This window comes from Hemiscyllium ocellatum, chromosome 8 (genome assembly GCF_020745735.1).
Source record: "Hemiscyllium ocellatum isolate sHemOce1 chromosome 8, sHemOce1.pat.X.cur, whole genome shotgun sequence".
In the NCBI taxonomy this organism is placed as follows: Eukaryota; Metazoa; Chordata; class Chondrichthyes; order Orectolobiformes; family Hemiscylliidae; genus Hemiscyllium; species Hemiscyllium ocellatum.
The window spans coordinates 109,912,143-109,935,909 of NC_083408.1; the positions used below are offsets into that span (position 1 = coordinate 109,912,143).

At 44.6% G+C, this 23,767-nt stretch overlaps 1 protein-coding gene across 2 annotated transcripts in view; it reads left to right on the forward strand.

Annotated features, from left to right (window-relative positions):
* tdp1 (tyrosyl-DNA phosphodiesterase 1) overlaps positions 1-23,767 on the forward strand; it is a 162,801-nt gene that overhangs the window by 59,513 nt on the left and 79,521 nt on the right. For both annotated transcript variants that reach the window (XM_060828584.1, XM_060828585.1), the window contains one exon: positions 13,916-14,023. In XM_060828584.1, the coding sequence (XP_060684567.1) occupies positions 13,916-14,023 (108 nt within the window). The remainder of the gene's footprint in view (positions 1-13,915; positions 14,024-23,767) is intronic.

Below are 23,767 nucleotides of genomic sequence, written 5' to 3' on the forward strand. Positions count from 1 at the left end.
AAATTCAGAGGCTGCTGCCATTGGCGATCAGTGTAAATCCCTTGCACCATCGCCTCAATAAAACAATTTAAGCCTTTCTTTGATTCTTGCAAGTATCATAGGGGCCTTGAGAGGATAGGCATGGAGAGGTTGTTGGGACTAGAAGGCATCATCTATGGTCAAAAATCACACAACACCAGATTATAGTCCAATGGGTTTATTTGAAATCACTAACTTTCGGAGCGCTGTCCTTCTCTTAATAAGGAGCAGTGCTCCAAAAGCTAGTGTTTTCAAATCAACCTATTGGACTATAACTTGGCATCATGGGATTTTTGACCTTGACCAACATTGGCACCTCCACATCAGAGTAAGGGGTTACACATTTAAGACCGAGCTGAGGAAGAATTTCTTCTCTCAGAGGGGAGTGAATCTGTGGAATGTTTTACCACAGAGAGCTGTCAAAGCTGGGTCACTAAGTATATTCAAGGCTGATTTTTAGTCAGTAAGGGAATCAAGGGTTATGGGGAAAAGGCAGAAAAGTGGAGTTGCAGGTGATCGACCAGCCATGGTCTCATTGAATGGCAAAGCAGACTCGATGGGCTGAATGGCTTGCATCTGCTCCTACTTCATGGGGTCTTATAGTTTGATCCCCAGCGATTATATCACCGAGGTTTACTGTTATACTAACTGCAGAACAGATTATACAAGTGTCTGTCTTCTCTAGAATTTAGAAGGTTAAGGGGTGATCTGATCAACGTCTTCAAGATATTAACAGGAAAAGACGGTAGATAAAGATAAACTGATTGGGGATTCCAGACATTGTCTGAGAATTAGGTCAAGGCCGTTCAGGAAAGATGATAGGAAGCACTTCTTCACACAAAGAGATTTGGAACTCTGTTTCATAGGAGAAAGTGAGGTCTGCAGATGCTGAGGGTTCCTGAAGAAGGACTTATGCCCGAAACGTCGAATCTCCTGATCCTTGGATGCTGCCTGACAAGCGCTTTTCCAGCAACACATTTTCAACTCTGTTTCATAAGCAGCAGTGAATGCCAGATCAGTTGTTAGTTTTAAATCTGAGATAATTTTTTTTGTTAAGTGAAGGGAGGTGGGCCAGAGGCGGGTATATGGAGTTAGGCTACAGGTCAGCCGTGATCCCATTAAGTGTGGATTAGGCTTGAGAGGCTGAAAGGCCTACTCCTGTTCAAATATTCTTCCTATGTTTCCCCTCCTAAGTGACCTCCTTCTTTTGCACTTTATTTAAACCTACAATCCAAAATTAGGATTATCTTATAAACTTAATAATTTTAGCACAACGTAACAAGTCACCAGCGTGCTGGGTGCAAGTCCTGATGAGATTGAATTTTCTGAATTGATGGCTGACCTGTGGCTAAATCCAACTAAAAATCAGCTATGCAGCAGTCCTCAATCACCAATTGGGTTTCCATGGATCGAGCTGCTTCTCTGTTGTCATGGAGACATGACCCTGTGGCGAACATATTTTCCACTTTTATCTTTGAGGATGGAAGTACTTTCTGTGATCTTATCAACATGCATTCTGAGTCTTCTCCTAATATTAGTCAAAGATTGTCTTTGAATAACGAACCCTTCCAAGTAAAGCTGTGTAATGTTCTTGAAGCATCCCCACAAATTATAATTGTGAGTCAGGCAAGATACATGGGTAACTTTCAAAATTGCTGGACCTTTAACCAGTACTAAATCTGACAACAAGATATGCAGCTTTTTACAGTCAAGACCCATCTTTTCTGGCAATCTTCCAATCTCTCAAATTCGTGCACCAGTGCTCTTGAAATCTCAGTGCACCGACAGAGGCCATTCAACCCATTGAGTCAGTGATAACTCTGAGAGACTTGTCAATTAATTGCATTCCCCCTTTTCACAGTCCTGAAAAATGTTTCCTTGTTGGGATTTGAAATCATACGCCTGCTATGCTGATGTGTGACTCTAGATTATTTGTCCACTATGCCACAGCCTCCCCTGAATACATCAGAACAGAAGTAGGCCATTCAGCCCATCAGATCTGCCTCATTATTCAATGAGATCATGATTGATCTGATAACCCTCAAACTCCACTTTTCTGTCTCTTCCTCGTAACCCTCGGTTCCCTAAAAATTAAAAAAATCTGTCTATTTCAGTCTCAAATATCCTTTGGAAAGGAAAAGTAAAATAGAGTGGCTTTGGGAGAACGAGATTGATTTGGTGAGAAAGTGTTAAAGCCAACATGGGCTAAAGGGACCGAATGGCCACCGCAGTAGCAGGAGTAGACCACTTGACCCATTGAGTTTGCTCCATCATTTCAGTTCCACCAGGGCTGATCCCAGGTTTCAACTCCACTTTCCTGCCCATTCCCCATGTCCCTCAATTTCCCAAAGAGACCAAAAATCTTGCCTTAATTGGATCGGTCAGGACTATAATCACAGGAGTTTAGAAGAATAATGGAGTGGGGGGGGAGCAGGATTTCAATAGAAACTTAAAAAATTCTAACAGGACCGGGCAAACACAGGAAGGATATTCCCATTGACAGGGAATCGAGTGTTCCAGAACAAATGGTCATAGTCTAAGGAATGGACCAAGGTGGGCCACTTAAAACTGAGATGAGGAGAAATTTCAACACTCAGAGAGTGGGGAGCTTTTGGATTTCTCTGCAATAGAAAACAGTTGAGGCCAAAAGATTGAATTTTTCCAAGAAGGAGTTATATCTAGTTCTCAGGGCCAAAGGGATCACAGGTTATGGGATGAAGGTGGGAACAGGATATTGGGTTAGATGATCAGGTATGATAATATTGAATGGTGGAGCAGATTGGAATGTCCAATATGACCTATGCCTGCTCCTACTTTCTACGTTTCTATTAAGTGTATTCAAGTGATGGAGCACTCACAAACCTCTGTGCCAGAGAATGCTATAGATTCACAAACTAATTTCTCCTAATCTCAACTTTAAAGTATCAGGTGCCATCCTAAGACTGTGCCTCCAGGTTTGTGATTCTCCAACCATTAAAAACAACCAGTGTCTCCCTAAATGCCATAGAGTTATAGAGCTATTAAGCACAGAAACAGACCCTTTGGTCCAACTTGTCCATGCCAACCAGATTTCTTAAATTAATCTAGTCCCATTTGCCATAATTTGGCCCATATCCCTCTAAACCTTTTCCATTCATATACCCACCCAGATGCCTTTTAAATGTTGTAAATATACCCACTTCCACACCACTTCCTCTGCCAGCTCATTCCATACACACACTACTCCCTGCGTGAAAAAGGTACCTCTCAGGTCTCTTTTAAATATTTCCCCTTTCATCTTAAACCTATGCCCCCTAGTTTTGGACTCCCCTACCCTGGGGAAAAGATCTTTGCTGTTCACCCTATCCATGCCCCTCTTGATTTTACAAACCTCCATAAGCTCACCTCCGTCAATCTCTGACACTCCAGGGAAAACAGCCCAAGCCTATTCAGCCTTTCCCTATAATATAAACCCTCTAACCCTGGCAACCTCCTTGTAAATCTTTTCCAAACCCTGTCTAGTTTCGCAACATCTTTCCAATAGGAGGGAGACCAAAATTGAATGCAGTATTCTAAAACTGGTCTCACCAGTATCCTAAACAGCTGCAACATGACCTCCCAACTCCTCTACTCAGTGCACTGGCCAATGAAAGCATGTGTACCGGACGTTGTCTTCACCACCTTGTCTCCCCGTGACTCCACTTTCCTGCTTTCTAAACTTTTTCCAACTCTGGGAGTGCGGAGTCCAGCTCTGGGGACCATCCATCGCTGCCTCTGAGCTGGAAATTTCAACCTCACCTCCCTCCACCCCACCTGCCAACTTTGGGAAGTCCTGCTCTACTTTAATGTGTCCCTTCAGAATTTTCTATGTTTCAATGAGATTGCCTATTATCCTTCTAAACACCACAGAATATAGATCTCCTTTAATGACTTGATGGAAATAGGCAAGGATTTGGAAAAGTACAACGTAGAACATTTTGTGACAGTCTTTGTAATTGTCACTGTTGCTGATGTCATATTTGGCAATTTGACAGCAGAGCTCCCTAACAAATTGGCAAGGACAGAACGGAAAGCAATGCTTTTCTGCAAAGCCATCGCCTTCTGCTTTTTTTTAACGCCTGATTAGGTTAATTGATAGAATTTCAATTCTCCAGCTGTGGTGCTGAGATTTGAAACTCAGTTCTCAGATCATTAAACCAGGCCAGTGTTTCCTTCAGCGGCCACACACACAGCAACACAACATCTCACCCTGGGCACACACAAAGCAGCCTCTTTATATCCAGTGTGTGTGAGTGTGCACAGAAAATAGTGTGAGGGAATTGGGCACTTAAATAAATTGCCCAACCATCAGCCCCACCCCCAAAACAAGGGTATTATTCAGGCCTATAGATTACTCATCTGGTAACATATCTGGTACAGGCAGTGTATTCATAGAATCATAGAATCCCTATAGTATGGAAACAGGCCATCTAGTCCAACAAGTCCTCACCGACACCAAAAAAAATCTTTTTTGGAATATTGCATGGTCTCCTTTCCATCAGAAGGATGTTGTGAAATTTGAAAGGATTCAGAAAAGATTTACAAGGATGTTGCCAGGCTTGAAGGATTTGAGCTATAGGGAGAGGTTGAATGGGCTGGAGCTGTTTTCCCTGGAGTGTCAGAGGCTGAGGGGTGACCTTATAGAGATTTATAAAATCATGAGGGGAATGGATAGACTAAATAGATAAGGTCTGGTCGGCATGCATGAGTTGGACCGAAGGTCTATTTCCGTGCTGTACATCTCTATGACTCTAGGACCATAAGATGCAGGAGCAGAAACCATTGAGTTCACTTCATCATAAAACGGAGTCATTGATCTGATCATCAATGATCTGATCATCATCAACTTCACTTTCCTGCCTTTTCCCTGTCACCCTCGATTCCCTTCCTGATTAAAAATCTGTCTATCTCAGCCTTCAATATAGTTAACGACCTTCTGCCATAAAGAATTTCTTGATTCACTACTCTCTGAGAGAAAAAAAACCCTCTCCATCTTTATCTTAAATGTGCAACAACTTAGATTGAAATTATGCCCTCTAGTCCTAAATCCTACAACATGGGGTACAACATTCCTGCACCTCCCTATCAGGTCCTCAAGAATGCTCCACTACATGTCTTAACAAGGTCAGTCTCTCATCCTTCTAAATTCCACTGAGTACAAGCTCAACTTACTCAACCTCTCATTACCTGGCACTAGCCTAGAAAAATTTCACTCGACTGCCTCTAATTCTGGTACATCTTTCCTAAGGTAAGGGGCTCAAAACTGTTCACTGAACTCCAGCTGTGGTCTGACTCGTGCCTTGTACAGTCTTAGAAAAGCTCCCTACTTTTATACTTCATTCCCTTTGAAATATATGCTGACACTCCATTGGCCCTTTCTATTACTGACTGAACTTGGATGCTAGCCTTTTGTGATTCAGAGAGATGGGGACACTCCCCCCAACTAAATTCCTTTGCTACATCGTTTTCTCCATTGAAATAATATTCAGCTCCTCCATTCTTCTTGCCTAAGTGCATAACCTCACATTTCCCCACATTATTTTCCATCTGCCAAGTTTTTACTCACTCACTTGACCTATCTATGTCCCTCTGCTGACTCTTTATGTCATCCTCACCATTTTCCTTCCCACAAACTTGGCGATAGTACATTCACTTCCTTCACCTTATTAACATGCTGCTCGGGCATGAAGTGTGGATGAGACTCGGTTCAACGATGATGTTGCTTTGCACTGTGACTGCCTGGATTATATAAAAGAATTGCCCATTGTGTTCAGGGATGTGTGGGTTAGGTACATTAGTCTGGGAAATGTAGAGCAATAAGGAGGGGAGGTGGGTGTGGGTGGGATGCTCTTAAAGTCATAGAGGTGTACAGCATGGAAACAGACCGTTCGATCCAACTCATCCATGCCGACCAGATATCTTAACCTAATCTAGACCCATTTGCGAGCACCCAGCCCATATCCCTCTAAACCCTTCCTATTCATATAACCAACCTTTTAAATGCTGTAATTGTACCAGCCTCCATCACTTCCTCTGGCAGCTCATTCCACCACACACCACCCTCTGCGTGCAAAAGATGCTCATTAGGTCCCTTTTGTATCTTGCCCCTCTCACCCTAAACCTATGCCCTCTAACTTTGGACTCCCCCACCCCCAGGGAAAATACTTTGTCTATTTATCCGATCCATGATCCTCATGATTTTATAAACCTCTATAAGGTCACCCCTCAGCTTCCGACGGTCCAAAGAAAACAGCCCCAGCCTGTTCAGCCTCTCCCTGTAGCTCAAATCCTCCAACCCTGGCAACATCCTTATAAATCTGTTCTGAATCCTTTCAAGTTTCACAACATCACCATGACCTCCCAACTCGTATACTCAATGCGCTGACCAATACAGATCAGCATTTCTAAACGCCCTTGGTGCAAGAAAGGTACTGGATGGACAAAAGAAGCAACCCCCTGGTGATACCCTGTACTCTTCCCCAATCCTCAGAACACAGTCATACATTCAGCCCCTCTGACCTGCTGAACCACAGGCTTGCAGTCCCTTAGGTATAGATGAAGGGGTGATCGAATTGACATATTATGGTGATTGAAACCATTGTGAGGGTAAATAAATAGAAACTATTCATCCTCATGGGTGTTTCAAACAAGGTGACCTAACATTAAAATGAGAGCTGGGCCATTCAGAAAGTAATTCCCTTCATGTCTACTGGAAATCTGGGTCCCTGGAACAGATCTGTAGTTTGGTTATTGTTGAGACTGGCTTCTTGTTCAGCATTTCTGAAGAAGTGTGCTTGAAACATTAATTCTTATTGCTGTCCCCGTGAATATTGCCAAGGGCTCTGTTTTTAATGTCTAGTCCCCAGCATCAGCAGCATTTTACTTTTACTCATTCCAGTGAAAGTCTGGTGCTCACTTGGACCGAAAATCATAAGAATAGGGAGAACTAGCCGTTTGGATACAGAGCTGGCTCAAAGGTAGAAGACAGAGGGTGGAGGTGGAGGGTTGCTTTTCAGACTGGAGGCCTGTGACCAGTGCAGTGCCACAAGGATCGGTGCTGGGTCCACTGCTTTTGATCATTTATACAAATGATTTGGATGTGAACATAAGGGGTATATACGTAGTTACTAAGGTTGCAGATGATACCAAAATTGGAGGTGTAGTGGACAGCAAAGAAAGTTACCTCAGATTACAATGGGATCTTGATCAGATGAGCCAGTGGGCTGAGGAGTGGCAGATGGAGTTTAATTCAGATAAATGTGAGGAGCTGCATTTTGGAAAAGCAAATCTTAGCAGGATTTATCCACTTAATGGTAAGGTCCTAGGGAGTGTTGCTGAACAAATAGACCTTGGAGTGCAGGTTCATAGCTCCTTGAAAGTGGAGTCGCAGGTAGATAGGATAGTGAAGAAGGTGCTTGGTATGTTTTCCTTTATTTCACACAGGGTGGTACGTGTATGGAATGAGCTGCCAGAGGAAGTGGTGGAGGCTGGTACAATTACAGCATTTAAAAGGCATTTGGATGGGTATATGAATAGGAAGGGTTTGGAGGGATATGGGCTGGGTGCTAGCAAATGGGACAAGATTAGGTTAAGATATCTGGTTGGCATGGGTGAGTTGGACCGAAGGGTTTGTTTCCATCCTGTACATCTCTATGACTTTATGACTCTTAAGTAGGAACAGGAGTAGACCATAAGACCTAGGAGCAGAAATTAAGCCATTTAGTCCATCAAGTCCACTCCACCATTCAATCGTGGCTGATAAGTTTTTTAACCCCGTTCTTCTGCTTTCTCCACGTAACCCTTAATCCCCATTTGGCCCCTCAAGTCACCTCCACTATTCAATAGGATCATGACTGATCCGACACTCCTCACATCCACTTTCCTGCCCTTTCCCTGTGAGCCTTGATTCCCTGACTGATCAAGAAGCTATCTCTCTCAGCCTTAAAATGCACAATAAATATGCTCTCTGTGCAAGGAGTTCCAAAAACTCTCAATCCTTTGAGAGAAGAGATTCCTCTTCATCTCAGCCATAAATTGGCACCCCTTTATTCTCAGACTATGCCCTCTGGTCGCAGACTGTCCCACAAGGGGAAACACCTTCTCAGCATTTACCCTGTCAAGCCCCTAAAGAATCTTCTATGAGTATCTTGTACCCTTACCCAATCCAAACCTGTTTAGCCTTTGCTCCAACCCAGGGATCATCCTCGTGAACTTTATCTGAATTGCTTCCAATGAAATGATGTCTTTCCTTGCGCAAAATGCCGCTGAGAGACTGAGGGCTAATTGAAAATGTCAAAACTGAGATTGGGAGATTTTAAAAATTTATTTAGCAAGACCTACCACCTTCTCAAGAGCAACTAGGGATGGGCTATAAATGCAGAACCAGCCTGCAATGCCCACATCCCATGAATGAATAAAAGAACTCTGCCTTTTGCGTGTTGGTTTGAGGGATAAACATTGATCAGGATCTTGGAGGTCAGTACTCTTTCAAATACATCGAAACACAGAAGAAGGGAGCAGGAGCAGGAGGCCATTCGACCCATTCAAGCCTGCTCCACCATTTATCACATTCAAGGCTGATCGTTCAATTCAGTGGCCTAATCCTGCTTTCACCCCATAACCTTTGATCCCATTCACCCCAAGTGCTATATCTAGCTGTATCTTGAATACATTCAATGTTTTTGGCATCAACTATGTCCTGTGGTCCTGAACTCCACAGGCTCACCACTGTGAAGAATTGTCTGCCCATCTCCCTCCTAAATGGTCTACCCTGAATCTTCAGACTGTGACCCCTGGTTCAGGACACGCCCACCATCCTCCCTGCACCTATCCTGTCTAGTCCTGTGATAATTTTATAAGTCTCTATGAGACCCCTCCCCTTCAATCGTCTGAACTCCAGCGATAACAATCCTAACCTAGTCAATCCCTCCTCATATGTCAGTCCGCCGTTCCCGGTAAACCTTTGCTACACTCCCCCAAGAGCAAGTCCTCAGAAAAGGAGACCAAGACTGCGTACAATATTCTAGGTGTGGCTTCACTAAGGCCTAGTATAACTGCATCAACACATCCCTGTTCCTTACTCGAAACCTCTTGCAATGAAGGCCACAATACATAGAACAAAGAACAATACAGCACAGGACAGGCCCTTCGGCCGTCAATGTTGTGCTGACCTGTGAACTAATCTAAGCCCATCATCCCACACTATCCCATCATCATTCCATATGCTTATCCAAGGATTGTTTAAATCTCCCCAATATGGCTGCGTTAACTACATTAACAGGTAGGGCATTCCACACCCTTACCACTCTCTGCGTAAAGAACCTGCCTCTGACATGTGTCTTAAATCTATCACCCCTCAATTGTATCAAATCCCTTTTAGCCTTCTTCTCTCTGATGAGAACAGACCCAAATCCCTCAGCCTTTCCTCATAAGGCCTTCGCATAGGACCAGGCAACATCCTGGTAAATTTCCTCTGCACCTTTTCCAATGCTTCCACATTCTCCCTGTCATGGGGTGACCAGAACTGTACACAATATTCCAAGTGAGGCTGCACTAGCATTTTGTACAGTTGCAGCATGACATCACAGCTCCGGAACTCAAACCCTCTACCAATAAAACCTAACACACCGAATGCCTTCTTAACAGCACTATCAACCTGGGTGGCAACTTTCAGGAATGTTTGTGCATGGACACCAAGATCCCTCTGCACATCCACACTACCAAGAATCTTTCCATTGACCCAGTACTCTGCCTTCCTGTTAGTCTTCCCAAAGTGAATCACCTCACATTTATCTGTATTGAATTCCATTTGCCACTTCTCAGCCCAATTCTGCAGTTTATCCAAGTCCCCCTGCAACCTGTAACATTCTTCCACATTGTCCACCATTCCACCGACTTTAGTGTCATCTGCAAACTTACTGACCCATCCACCTATGCCTGCGTTTCAGTCATTTATAAAAATGACAAACAACAATGGTCCCATATCAGATCCTTGTGGTACACACTAGTAACCGGACTCCAGACTGAATATTTTCCATCAACCATCACTCGCTGCATTCTTACAGAAAGCCACTTTCTAATCCAAACTGCTAAATCACCCTCAATTCCATGCCTCTGCATTTTCTCCTAAAGCCTACCATGTGGAACCTTATCAAAGTTTTACTGAAGTCCATGTAAACCATGACAACTGTTCTACCCTCATTCACATGCTTGGTCACCTTCTCAAAAAATTCAGTGAAGTTTGTGAGACACGACCTTCCCTTGACAAAACCATGTTGATTCTCTACAATCAAATTGTTGCTTGCTAGATGATTATAAATCCTATCTCTTATCATCCTTTCCAAAACTTTTCCTACAATAGACATAAGGCTCACTGGTCAATAATTACCTGGGTCATCTCTGCTGCCCTTCTTGAACAAGGACCCAACATTTGCAGAACCACCAGTCCTCTGCTGCTAAACCTCCCCGTAGGCAATGATGACTCAAAGATCAAGGCCAAAGGCTCCACCATCTCCTCCCTGACTTCCCAGAGAATCCTCAGATAAATCCCATCCGTCCAAGGGGCTTATCTACTTTCACACCTTCTAGAATTGATAACACCTCCTCTTACTAACCACGATCTTTTCTAGTCTAATAGCTGGTATCTCATTCTCCTTTACAATATTCTCCTTTTCCTGAGTGAAAACCGATGAGAAATGTTCATTTCGCATCTCTCCGATCTCCACAGGGTCCACACACAGCTTTCCACTTCTGTCTTTGACTAGCTCTATTCCTATCCTCGTCATCCTTTTATTCCTCACATACCTATAGAAAGCTTTAGGGTTCTCCTTTTCTCTACCTGCTAAAAACTGCTCATGTCCTCTCTTTGCTCTTCTTAACTCTCTCCCTAAATCCTTCCTAGCTAATCTGTGTCTCTCCATCGCCTCATCTGAATCACCTTGTCTCAATGTTACATAAGCTTCCTGCTTCCGCTTAACAAGAGATACAATTTCTTTAGTAAACCATGGTTCCCTTACCTTATCACTTCCTCCCTGCCTGACAGGGACATATGTATCAAGGACATGCAATATCTGTTCCTTAAACCAGCTCCACAATTTGATTGTCCCCATCTTCTGCATTTTTCCACCCCATTCCATGCTTCCTACGTCTTGCCTAATTGCGTTATAATTGCCTTTGCCCCATCGATAACTCTTGACCTGTGGCATGTACCTATCCCTTTCCATCGCTAAAGTAAACGTCACCAAATTATGGTCACTCTCTCCAAAGTGCTCACCTACAACTAAATCAAACACCTGGTCTGGTTCGTTACCAACTACCAGATACCATTTGCCTTCTTTACCACCTTCTTTACCAGTGACTGGTGCACAAGGACACCCAGGTCCTTTCAACTTTCATCCCCATCATTTTACAGGCAGAAAGATCCTTGGATTACAATCTCCTCCAAAATACAGAACCTCTGACTGTGCAGTGCTGCCTTGAGTCAGCTTTGATATTTGCCTCAGAGTGAGACTTGAACTCACAACCTTCTATTTGCGGTTGAGTATGTGCTACCAGCAGCATCATTGCACTGTACAAATGCAAGCTTATAATTTCAACAGGAGAAAGTGAGGACTGCAGACGCTGGAGTATTAGAGCTGAAAATGTGTTGCTGGAAAAGCGCAGCAGGTCAGGCAGCATCCAAGGAGCAGGAGAGTCGACGTTTCAGGCATGAGCCCCAGATTCCTGAAGAAGGGCTTATGCCCGAAACGTCGACTGTCCTGCTCCTTGGATGCTGCCTGACCTGCTGCGCTTTTCCCGCAACACATTTTCAGCTTATAATTTCAACACCCTGGCTTGGTATCATAGGAGTACGAGGATTGCCCATTTTGTTCCTGTTTCATCCTCGATTGTAGCCCTTCCAACTGTAGTGACCTCTGCACTACTGTTCTTCGCCTTTCACACCCAAGTTCTTAATGCAACCAGTGAGAATAAGCAGGTCAGCAGAAACCATGTGCATGCATATCACCCAGACTGTGGCACAGTGGTCCCTGGTCCCCACTACGGGCACAGTAGCCCTACACCACCCCTCACAACCCCCGGTCAACATCCACACCCCCTCAAGCCCTGACTTGTGCACAGTGAGACCCGGTTATTAAAGTCCTGATGAACCCTCCACTGTCCTAGGCCCCAGTGTAAGTTAGCCATCTTGCGTAATGTGGCCCAGTCAGTCACAGCCACTCACAGCTCCACCTGGGACTAGGAAACAAGCAATCCCAGGAATAGGATCATTAGCTGGGAGAGAGCAGAGCAATAAAATGAAAAAGTCGCCTGGTCTCAACCTGGTAAATCTTCACCCAGCTGCAGAGTTAATGGAAAGGTAATTGTTTTACTGACTTGTCAGAAGTAGAGTTATAAATTTAATATGATGGGTCAGTGTCACACTCCAATCCATCTTTAGTAATGTCAAATCAAACAGAGAGTTTGGGGACATGAGCAGATGGCACCTTTGACAAGTTGTTCTGACTCACTGTTTGATCGAGGGTGTCAACAGTACTAATGAATTCACTGTCTCGGGCACAAAACATAAGTGTCCTTTGCCAGGAGCCAGAGCCATTTCTTGCAGGTGGACATCCATAAAACAATGATGTCAAGTTGCATTCTAGTCCATTATAACCTCCTATTGGACACCATCTTCTGTAGCTCTTCATTGGAAGGATGATCAGGTGGATGATATTGAATAACAGAGGCAGGAGGGAGCAGTCACTATCCTTTGGGAAGGGGTGTGGAGGTGGAGGAGGTGGTGAAGGCTGTTTTACAGAATGCTTCCAATTGCCTACAAGTTGCTTCAGTTTTATTGGTCTGATTTGATTTATTGTTGTCACATGTACCTAAGTACAGTGATAAGTTTTGTTTGCGTGCAGTACAGACAGATCACAGCAACAAGGACATACAGATCATAGGGTGATTGAACAGAGCAAGAATTAATAAAATTTCTACAGTGTGGAAACAGGCCGTTCGGCTCAACAAGTCCGAAAAATGACACACCCAGATCCATCCCTCCCACACTGACCAATACACCTAACCTACACATCCCTGAACACTACGGGCAATTTAGTTTGGCCAATTCACCTAACCTGCACATCTTTGGATGAGGCATACAGGGTTACAGCTGCACAGGTGCAGAAAGCAAACTCAACATTAGATTTGAAATTTGAGAGGTCCATTCAGCCGTCTAATAACACGTGTGGAGTCAGATATTACGCGGGGGCATAGCCTTAAATTAAGGGGTGGTAGGTCCGGGACTGATGTTAGAGGTAGATTCTTTATTCAGCAAGTCGTGAGTTCATGGAATGCCCTGCCAGTAACAGTGGTGGACTCTCCCTCTTTATGGGCATTTAAACGGGCATTGGATAGGCATATGGAGGAGAGTGGACTAGTGTAGGTTGGGTGGGCTTGGATCGGCACAACATCGAGGGCCGAAGGGCCTGTACTGCGCTGTATTTTTCTATGTTCTATGTTCTATAACAGCAGGGAAGCAGCTGTCCGTGAACCTGCTGCTATGTGTGTTTAAGCTTCTGTATCCTCTGCCTGATGGAAGAAGTTAGGAAAGAGCATTATCGGGGTGGAAGGGGTTTTTGATGATGTTGGCATCCTTTCCACATCAGTGGGAAGTGTAGTTGGAGTCCATGGATGGGAGGTTGGCTTTCGTGATGGTCTCATGACAAGTCCTGATGGGCTGGATGGTCTGCTCCTGTGCTGTCGGTTCCTCTAATTCTCCTCGCGCTTTGTGACCGAACGTCTGTGGTGGGCCGGGGTCTGTGGCTCAGTGTGGGTTTGTATTCGGGTGGCTGGGTAGACAGTGGGCTGACTGATCTTACTGTTGTGCATCTCCCCCACACAGTCGATGGTCTGCCGAGGTCACAGGTCGAAGCCGTGCCGTACCACACATCAAAACGTACATGAGGGCTTCCCCGGACTTCGGAGAGCTTGCGTGGTTTGTTGTCACGAGGTGAGTGGGGTTTCCGGTCGCCGATATTGCTGCTCTGGTGGAGCAGTGTTTCTGTTGGTCATGTGTACCAAAGTACAGTGAAAGGTTTTGTTTTGCGTGTAGTATAGTATTTTGATAGTATTCTTGCCTCGCAGTGGGGAAGGGCCAGATTAGAAAAACCTGCAGATCCTGGAAATCTGAAATAAAAACAGAAATTGCTGGAGAAGCTCAGCAGGTGTGGAGGGAGAAGCAGAGTTAATGTTTCGCGGCCAATTTTGACTCTTCAGTGGAATGTGGGAGAACTCCCAGCTTTTTCTCAAGCGAGATCCTTTACCTCCACCTGAGCAGGCAGATGGGACAGTGCAGTCTAACGCCTACTGAAGGATGGCAGCTCCAAAAGTGACACGGAGGTGTCGGGGTTTGACTGGGATGGACAGGGTCAGAAGTCAAAAGCAGTGCACCTGACAACGGGGCTATGCTCCGAAAGCTTGTGATTTCAAATAAACCTGTTTGACTATAACCTGGTGTCGTGTGACTTCTGACCTCCAACGGTGTGGAGGGGTCAGCCTCGGTTCACGTATTAGTGTGGGTCTCGAGCCCACACTCTAGTGACTCAGAGGCAAGAGTGCTCCCAACTGAGCCATGCCTCCAAATGTGCGATCACACTCCAGGCTACCTGTTCCATTCCACGTGCTCCTTGCCAGTTGCTGTCTTCGTCTGCGATTGTTGAGTTATTGAGAATGTGTTCCTGTGTTTGCCTGGCTTTGTCTTCCAATGTAACCCGCTTGCTTATTGTGTCTTCTCGATGGAAGTGAGTGGTCACTATCTGAGTTGCTGAGTACAATCAATGAATACAATAAAGATAACGTCACCATAGACCCTGAGGGCTGCTCTCTCATGAGAGGGAGATGACTGAGGGTCACCATGCTTCAGGTGAGGAGAAAGGTTGGGAAGGAGAGTCCTTCGTGGTTACCTCAGATGGTGCGGGGATTGAAACCCTGCTCTCGGCATCAGTGTATATCACAAATCAGCCATCCAGCCAACTGAGCTGACCCCAACTACTTGTGATGTGACTGATGGCTCATCGACTGGTTGTTCTTGGAACCAAATGCTGCCTTTATTTTGTTGCAGGTGTATGTGAGATAACTAACCACATCAGAAAGATTGAACAAGCTTAAAACTCATTTCAAATTACGAAAAGGTTAGAAAGGGTAGGCATGCTGAAGGGATTTTCCATCTTTGTGGAAATCTATAAATGAGGGCTATCACTAATTGCCCTTCAGAAGTTGGTGCTGAGCTGCCTTCTAGAACTTCTGCAGTCCATTTCATGTAGGAACACCCATAGTGCTGATCGTGAGGGATTCTAGTACCTTAGCTGAAAATGTGTTGCTGAAAAAGCGCAGCAGGTCAGGCAGCATCCAAGGAGCAGGAGAGTCAACGTTTCGGGCATGAGCCCTTCTCTCTTGCTCCTTGGATGCTGCCTGACCTGCTGCGCTTTTCCAGCAACACATTTTCAGCTCTGATCTCCAGCATCTACAGTCCTCACTTTGTTCCCATTCTAGGACCTTAGTCCAGTGTCAGCCAAGACGCAGAGATATAATCACTAATAAATGCGAAGGAGGGTGTCTACCTCGAGACTGAGATCACTGGCACAAGGAATGATTGATGTGAATCATTTGGATGTGTACAAGGGGGATCAGACTAAACACATGAGGAAAAATGGAATAGGAGGTCATGCTGGTGGTCTGAGAAAAATTAGAGAGTGGGAACAGCTCTTGCGGAGCATAAATATCAGCGTGGAGCTTTGGGCCGAATGGCCTATTTCTGTACATGCCCTTCAGAAAAGATTGCAAGAAGTAGAAGCCAGAGTGGGCCATTTAGCCCTGCGATGTTATTCCAGAAGAGCAACTCTGATCTGACTGTGCTGTCAACTCCACTCTCTTGCCCGCTACACCTTAACACTGTGGGACTATTGGTCTGACCAGCGGGTGAGTCACTTTGTTTTTTTTATCATTCATTGTTGTGGGCGCCACTAATGAGCCCAGCACTTTTTATCCATTCCTTCTTGAATTGTTACATTTCTATGTTTACACAGCACTTTACTTTATGAATACAGCTCACATCGAGTCAACTTATGTTCCTGTGGGAATTATAAATAATCAGTGGAGAGCAACGGTTGTCTCCAGTGGGGGAAGGGAGCAGGTAAACCAGAACAAAGGAGGCTTTATATTAAAATATGAGTTAGGCTATGCTAAGGTAATCTCAGAGAGAACATTTTCAGAGAAAAGTTAACGGAAATTTAGAACCCTACCCTATAGCATATCATTGAGGCTGGAGGATGATGGAGGGTCCAGTTGACAATTTCAAAACTCAGATTAGTAGGTTTTAATTGTGCAAGAGTATTCCTGGGCGCAGACCCATGGCAGGTCGATGGAGGGTGAGCATGACTGTTAATATAACTTCCTTCTGTACTTCTGAGAGTCAAAGTAGATATCAGCCATGATCTAATTGAGTTTGAGTTTGATTTATCGTTAAATGCACGGAGATACAGTGAAAACTGTTGTTTTGCAAGCTGTACAGGCTATTCGTACTTTCTCAAGGACATTAGGGTAGCAGAGCAGAGTGCAGACTGTTACAGCAGCAAGGAATGTGCAGAGAGAGATCAGAATGTACGCATCTCTAAGAGATCTCTGTTTGAGAAGTCAGTTCAAAAGTCTGGTCACAGCAGGGAAGAAGCTGTTCTCTAATCTGTTCATATGTGCATTCAAACTTCTATTTTGTCTGCCTGGTGAAAGAGATTATAACCGGAGTGGGAGGATTACGTTGGTCGTTTCCTGAGGCAGCAGGAAATGTAGCTGGAGTTAGTGGATGGAAGGCTGGTTTAGGTGCTGGACTGGGCTGTGTTCATGACAGTGAACAAGCTCGAGGGGCTGAATAGCCTGCAGCACCCATAATGACCACTAATGTGATCTTTCAAGCCACAGCATTGTAAAAAAAAGTCCAGCAGAGGGTTAATGAGAAGGTTGTGTGGGCTGTGTTGTGTGGCATGTATGACAGAGGGAGAGATAAGTCTCGTTACTTCAGTTGTTTTGAAATCTCCAAGTGTTGATTAGGTCGTGAGTACTTGCTGTTATTACTAACTCTCTCTCAGCACCATTGACATGTTGTAGAAAATGTTCCATTTCTTAGATTACAGGTCACAGGCTCTGAAAACTGCAGCTGCTTCTGATTGTCTGAAGCTGATTTCATTTGCTGTAGCAAAGAAACAGAGATATGGCAGAGAATTCTAATTCAAAGCTCAAAAACTGATCAAAACTTATTATAATCGCTCACTAACTCAATAGAAAAGGTAGCACAAAAGACAATGTTGCCCCTTCAATTCACACTGGGTGCACAAAAGCCTCTTGACAACCCATTTTGTGAAACTCTTTGCAATTGTAAGTTTTTGTGGAAAAGATCCTGTTTACAGTTGGCTACAAGTAATGAAGAAGATTAATGAAGGTTGAAAGGTGGAAGTGATCTATATGGACTTCAATAAGGCATTCAACAAGGTTCCTCATGTAGACTGGTTAGCAATGTTAGATCTCATGGAATGCAGGGAGAACTAGCCATTTGGATACAGGACTGTCTGGAAGGTAGAAAACAGAGGGTGGTGGTGGAGGGTTGTTTTTCAGACTGGAGGCCTGTGACCAGTGGAGTGTCACAAGGTATTGGGTCCATACTTTTCGTCATTTATATAAATGATTTGGATGTGAATCTAGGAAGTATGATTAGCAAGTTTGCAGATGACACCAAAATTGGAGATGTAGTGGACAACAAAGGAGGTTACCTCAGAGTATAATGAGCCTTGATCAGATGGGCCAATGGGCTGAGGAGTGGCAGATGGAGTTTAATTTAGTTAAATGCAAGGTTCTGCATTTTGGAAAGGCAAATCAGAGTAGGACTTATACACTTAATGATAATGTCCTGGGGAGTGTTGCTGAACAAAGACACCTTGGAGTAGAGGTTCATAGCTCCTTAAAAGTGTAGTTGCAGGTAGATAGGATAGTGAAAGAGGAGTTTGGTATGCTTCTCTTTATTGGTCTGTGCATTGAGTACAGGAGTTGGGAAGTCATGTTGCAGTTGTACAGGACATTGGTTAGGCCACTTTTGGAATACTGTGTGCAATTCTGGTCTCCCTGCTATAGGAAGGGTGCTGTGAAACTTGAAAGGGTTCAGAATAGTTTTACAAGGATGTTGCCAGGGTTGGAGGATTTGAGCTAAAGGGAGAGGCTGAATAGGCTAGGGCTATCTTCCCTGGAACATCGGAGGCTGAGGGGTGACTCATAGAATTTTATAAAATCATGAGGGGCGTGGATAAGGTAAATAGACAAATTCTTTTCCCTGGGGTGGGGGAGTCCGTAACTATGGGGCGTAGGTTTATAGTGAGAGAGGAAAGATATAAAAGAGACCTAAGGGCCAACATTTTCACACAGAGGGCGGTGCGTGCCAGAGAAATTGGTGGAGGCTGGTACAATTACAAAACTTAAAAGGCTTCTGGATAAGTATACGAATAGGAAGGATTTAGGGAGATGTGGGCCAAATGCTGGCAAATGGGACGAGAATTATTTCGGATATCAGGTTGGTATGGATGATTTGGACCGAGGGATTGTTTCTGTGCTGTACAACTCTATGTCACTCTGACTGCAAGTAGGAATGGGCGGGAGCCAGGGATCTTTCATCTTGATCAGTAGGGAATATTGTTACTGATTGCGTGCTGTAGTTTGGCTTCACACAGACCAGTACATCAGTCATTGCAATCTTATCAGGAACAAGATCAATGCAGTTGACCAGCTTAGCTCCATCCATCCAGGAAATCCTTACAATAGCCCAAACACCACCCCCTTCCTCTGCCCTGTCCACAAATCCCCCCCTCCCCAAACCCACAATAGATTGATCTCTTTCAAAACTCTATTGTATCTCACACCTATCATCCCTGTTTCACTGACCTACATTGGTTCCTGTTGAAGAGACCTCGATTTTAAGATTCCCTTCCATGCTTCCAAATCTTTCCATGGTTTTGCCTCCCCCTTTATCCCTGAAACTTCCTTCAGTCCTCCAATCTTCTACGACCTCTGCCCACCTCCATCTCAGGCACCTTGTGTATCCATGACTCCAGTCATTCCGTTGTTGGCACTCATAGCTTCAGCTGCCAAGACCTTTAAGATTTGAAATTTACTCCTTGAAGACACCCTTCCCATCATCTGTGATGAAGGGTCATCTAGACTTGAAATGTTAACTTGCTCTCTCTCCATGGATGCTGCCTGACATACTGTGATCTCCAGCATGTTTTGTTTTCAGCACAGATTCCAGCTTCTGCAGTAATTTGCTCCAATCCCTTAAAAGTCTTTCACTTACCCTGATAATCTCCTTATGTGGCTCATATCAAATTCTGTTTGATAATAGTCCCGCAAAGAGTCATGGAATATATCACCACATTAAAAGTACTGTTTTAATTTATTATTGTCTCATAGTGTGTACCATCACTACTCTATCTGAAAGCCCATTCCTTATGGTGACACACTGTTCCATTATGAACTCTATCTTCTACTTTCCTGAATTTGTTATTCTTTATCCTCACGTTGCCGTTGAATATTAAGTGATTGTTCTAGGTTGGTTGATTCTGTGTCATGTATTTATACAGCTCACTGAGGGGTATCCTTGCCTACCTTCAAAACTGACGAGGATGTTTTCCTGTTCTTTTATAATTTGGTCTTCTGAAGCCAAAAACTGAGAATGAATTTGCATTTCTGTAGGCCTTTCCACAACCTCGTAGTCCCTCAAAGTGCATTAAAGCAGCAAAGCTCTATCTGTGTGCAGTCACTGTTGGTAGTTAGTGACTGTGGCAGCATTTTGAAGTCCTTCAGAGAGCAGTAAGTTAGATGATGAACCATTTTAAGTTATGTTGGTTTCTTGACGTTGAGGCTGGTGGTTCTTGGGTGGGGTTAGGATCCCACGAGGAAACTCTTTCAGAGTCTTGAACGTTTCTCTTGGAATTCAGAGTGCTGCTTAGGGACTGACTGGGAGCGGGTGGGGATGACAAAGCAAATAACCTTTGACCACCCACCCAGACCCACACATCCACTGATTGACAGACCCAGAGGTTGCCTGAAACCATCTGTGCTGCCCCTTAATTACCCCCTCCACGATGGCCTGTAAACCTATGTGCTGCTCGCCCCTCCAACTTGATGACCCATCTGGAGCAGCCTTCCTGAGCTGGGTCCACCATCAGAAATCCTTCAGACTGAGGTATGGGTAAGCATTCACGAGTTCCTTGTGAGAAACATGACAAGAGTGGTCCTCGCTGGACAGGTTTTTCTCTCCCTCTCTCTGTCTCTGTCTGTCTGTCTCTGTCTCTGCCTCTCTCTTCCCCCCCCACCCCTCTCTCTCTTTCTCTCCCTCTTCACCCCCCCCCCCCGCTCTTTTTCCCCACCCAACCTCCATCTTTGGAGCCTCAGTATGAACCCTTTGTACACGTGTGGAGAGGCACAATGCTACACAGTGCTGAGGAACACTGACTTAATGACTGGCTAACCACAAGGCGCGTGAATAGGAAAGGTTTAGCGGGATGTGGGTCAAACACAGGCAGATGAGACTAGCTTAGTTTGGGAAACCTGATCATGGATGAGCTGTTTTCGTGCAGTGTGACTCTAAACCTCCATCTCAGCAAATCAGACAATCACTTAGTTTTAAGAATTTGCATTTGTCAAATAAACAAATAAGGTCGTGGTGTTGTTTGAAGGATGAATGTTGGCCAGGATAAGGTTTCACCTGAGTGTGTTGGTGCTGAGCTACACCTCTCATTGCTGTGAGTCTGACTTTAGATCTTTCTAACAGTAAAAGGCTGTCCGTGTGAGAACCACATGGTACGTGTATGGAATGAGCTGCTAAGGGAAGTGGTGGAGGCTGGTACAATTGCAATATTTAAGAGGCACTTGGATGGGTATATGAATAGGAAGGGTTTGGAGGGATATGAGCCGGGTGCTGGCAGGTGGGGCTAGATTGAGTTGGGATATCTGGTCGGCATGGACGGGTTGGACCGAAGGGTCTGTTTCCATGCTGTACATCTCTATGATTGTCAAAGCAGAAGCCTTAGTTTGGTGCCCAGGTGTTGGCAGGGCAGAGCCAGCAGTAGGTTTCCCTGGGCTCCTCAGGACTGTTTTAAATCTCTGTCCATTCCTGGCTGCTTGCTGGTAATGAATGGTGTGACCTGCCACTGACTCCGATCTGGTAGGTATTAAAATGCTGATTCTCGATGCAGATCTAATCATTTGGGCTGTCCTCACTGTTCAAGCAGGTGCTTGAAGCGATGGAAAGTGAAATGAGGTTGCCAAGCAGGATAGCTGAACAGGGAGCTCAACACGTTAACTCTCTTACCCATTTCATGTTCTGTGAGAGTCAATCTCCATCACAGCCATCAATAGGTGAGTGTACTGTTGAGCTGACAGCCCAGTCTCTGGGAGCATAACTAAATTTGTGACGCTAAATGCTGTGGCAATTTATTGTAGCTTGAAATCAAAGGTAATTTAAATCTCATTTATAAATATTTGGCTGTGTGTTATTGTAATGCAAGAGGTAATCTGTTTTCTAGCTCTGCCCTTGTGATTTTTTTTGCTAATCCATTCCCTTTATCCAGAATTCCTCTTGTCCTGAGGCACCCTGTCATTCCCAGGGCGAGTATCCTGCCTCGACCAGCCATGGTTCAGCTGGTCGCTCTCATACCTGGAAGTCGAAATATTGGGGATTCAAGTCCCACTCCAGGTCACGGTCTGCAGGTTTGAAGGAGTGTGACACTTCCCAAGAAATCGATTTCCAAAGGAAATATTAAAGTGAGAGGGCCCTAATGCTTGTGTTTTATTTGCTTGTGGGGTGTGGGCGTTGTTGGCTCGGCCAGAATCACTGAATTGTTGCAGTGCAGAAGGAGGACATTCAGCCCATCGTGACTGCACTGGTCTTATTCTCTAGTGTCAATCTCTACCTTTCCCATTTCCCTACACACCATTACAATCCAAATAACCATCCAAAATTTATTAAGAGTGAACCACTTTACTGTGACTCACACGTAGGCCAGACCAAGTAAGATGGCAGATTTTTGTTTTAGATTAGATTAGATTACTTACACTGTGAAAGCAGGCCCTTCAGCCCAACAAGTCTACACTGACCTTTGGAAGAGCAACCCTCTCAGACATTTACCCCTTCACCTAACACTATGGGCAATGTAGCATGGCCAATTCATCTAACATGCACATTTTTGGGCTGTGGGAGGAAACTGGAGCACCCAGAGGAAACCCACGTAGACACAGGGAGAATGTGCAAACTCCACACCGACAGTTGCCTGAAGCGGGAATTGAACCCAGGTCCCTGGAACTGTGAGGCAGCAGTGCTAACCACTGTGACACCGTGCTGCCCATTTCCTTCCCCATGGTGCATTAGTGAACCAGATGTGGTTTTCTTTGAACATCAACAGTGATCACGCCATTTGTCTAACTATTAATTTCAAGATTTGTTTTTGATTGACTTCAAATTTCACCATCTGCCATGGTGGGGTTTGAACCCCATGCCTGAAACGTCGATTCTCCTGTTCCTTGGATGCTGCCTGACCTGCTGCACTTTTCCAGCAACACATTTTCAGCTCTGATCTCCAGCATTTGCAGACCTCACTTTCTCTCAGCACGTTAGCCTGGGATTCTGCCTTACTAACCCAGTGACATTACCACTGCATGATCACCTCTCCTCCTTGGGGCTTGTTGTCTTTCGCAGTTGCTATGCACTGCAGTTGCAATGGTGTGTTCCTACAGTTGGAAACCCCATGAAGTGGGAGATGAACTGAACATGTAATTTGCTTATCTTCACTGTAAAAGATACAAAGAATATTCCAGCAATAGCTGTAAACCAGGAATTGTAAGGCATGGAGAGGCGGTATGGTGGCTCAGTGGTTAGCACTGCTGCCTCACAGTGCCAGGGACTCAGGTTCGATTCCAGCCTTGGGCAACTGTCTGTATGGAGTTTGTACATTCTCCCCATGTCTGCGTGGGTTTCCTCCGGGTGTTTTGGTTTCCTCCCATAGTCCAGAAATGTGCAGGTTAGGTGGAATAGCCATAGGGAATTACAGGGATAGGGAGGGTCTGGGTGACATGCTCTTCTGAGGGTCAATGTGGACTCGATGGGCCGAATGGCCTAATCCCACACTGTGATTGAGTGCACTTACAATCATGAGGGAAGTGGTTCTAAGCAGACTGCTGGTCTGCAGGTTTGACAAGTCTCCGGGTTCAGTTGGACTTCACCCTTGGTGTCTTACAGAGAGGTGGTTAATGAGCTAGTAGATACATTGGTGTTAATTTACAGAATGTGCTGGATTCTGAGAAGCTTCCATCAGACTGGAAAGTAACGTTAACAGGAAACTATAATAAAGAGGAATTATCTTACAGGAAATTATAATAAGTGGGAAATACTGTAGATACAGGAAACCTGAAATGCGCATTGTGAATGGTGGAGGTACTGAACAGGTCTGTCAGGAAACTATAGGCCCATTAGCTTGATATCTGTCTTAGAGAGACATTAGAATGAATCATTAAAGAGACTACAGTTGCGTCCTCAGTGAAATGCAAGGCAATCAAGAAGTATCAGTCTGGTTTTGTGAAAGGGGAATCATGTTTAACCAATTTATTGGAGTTTTTTGTATGGTTAACATGCACTGTGGATAAAGAGGAGTTTATTGGTGTAATA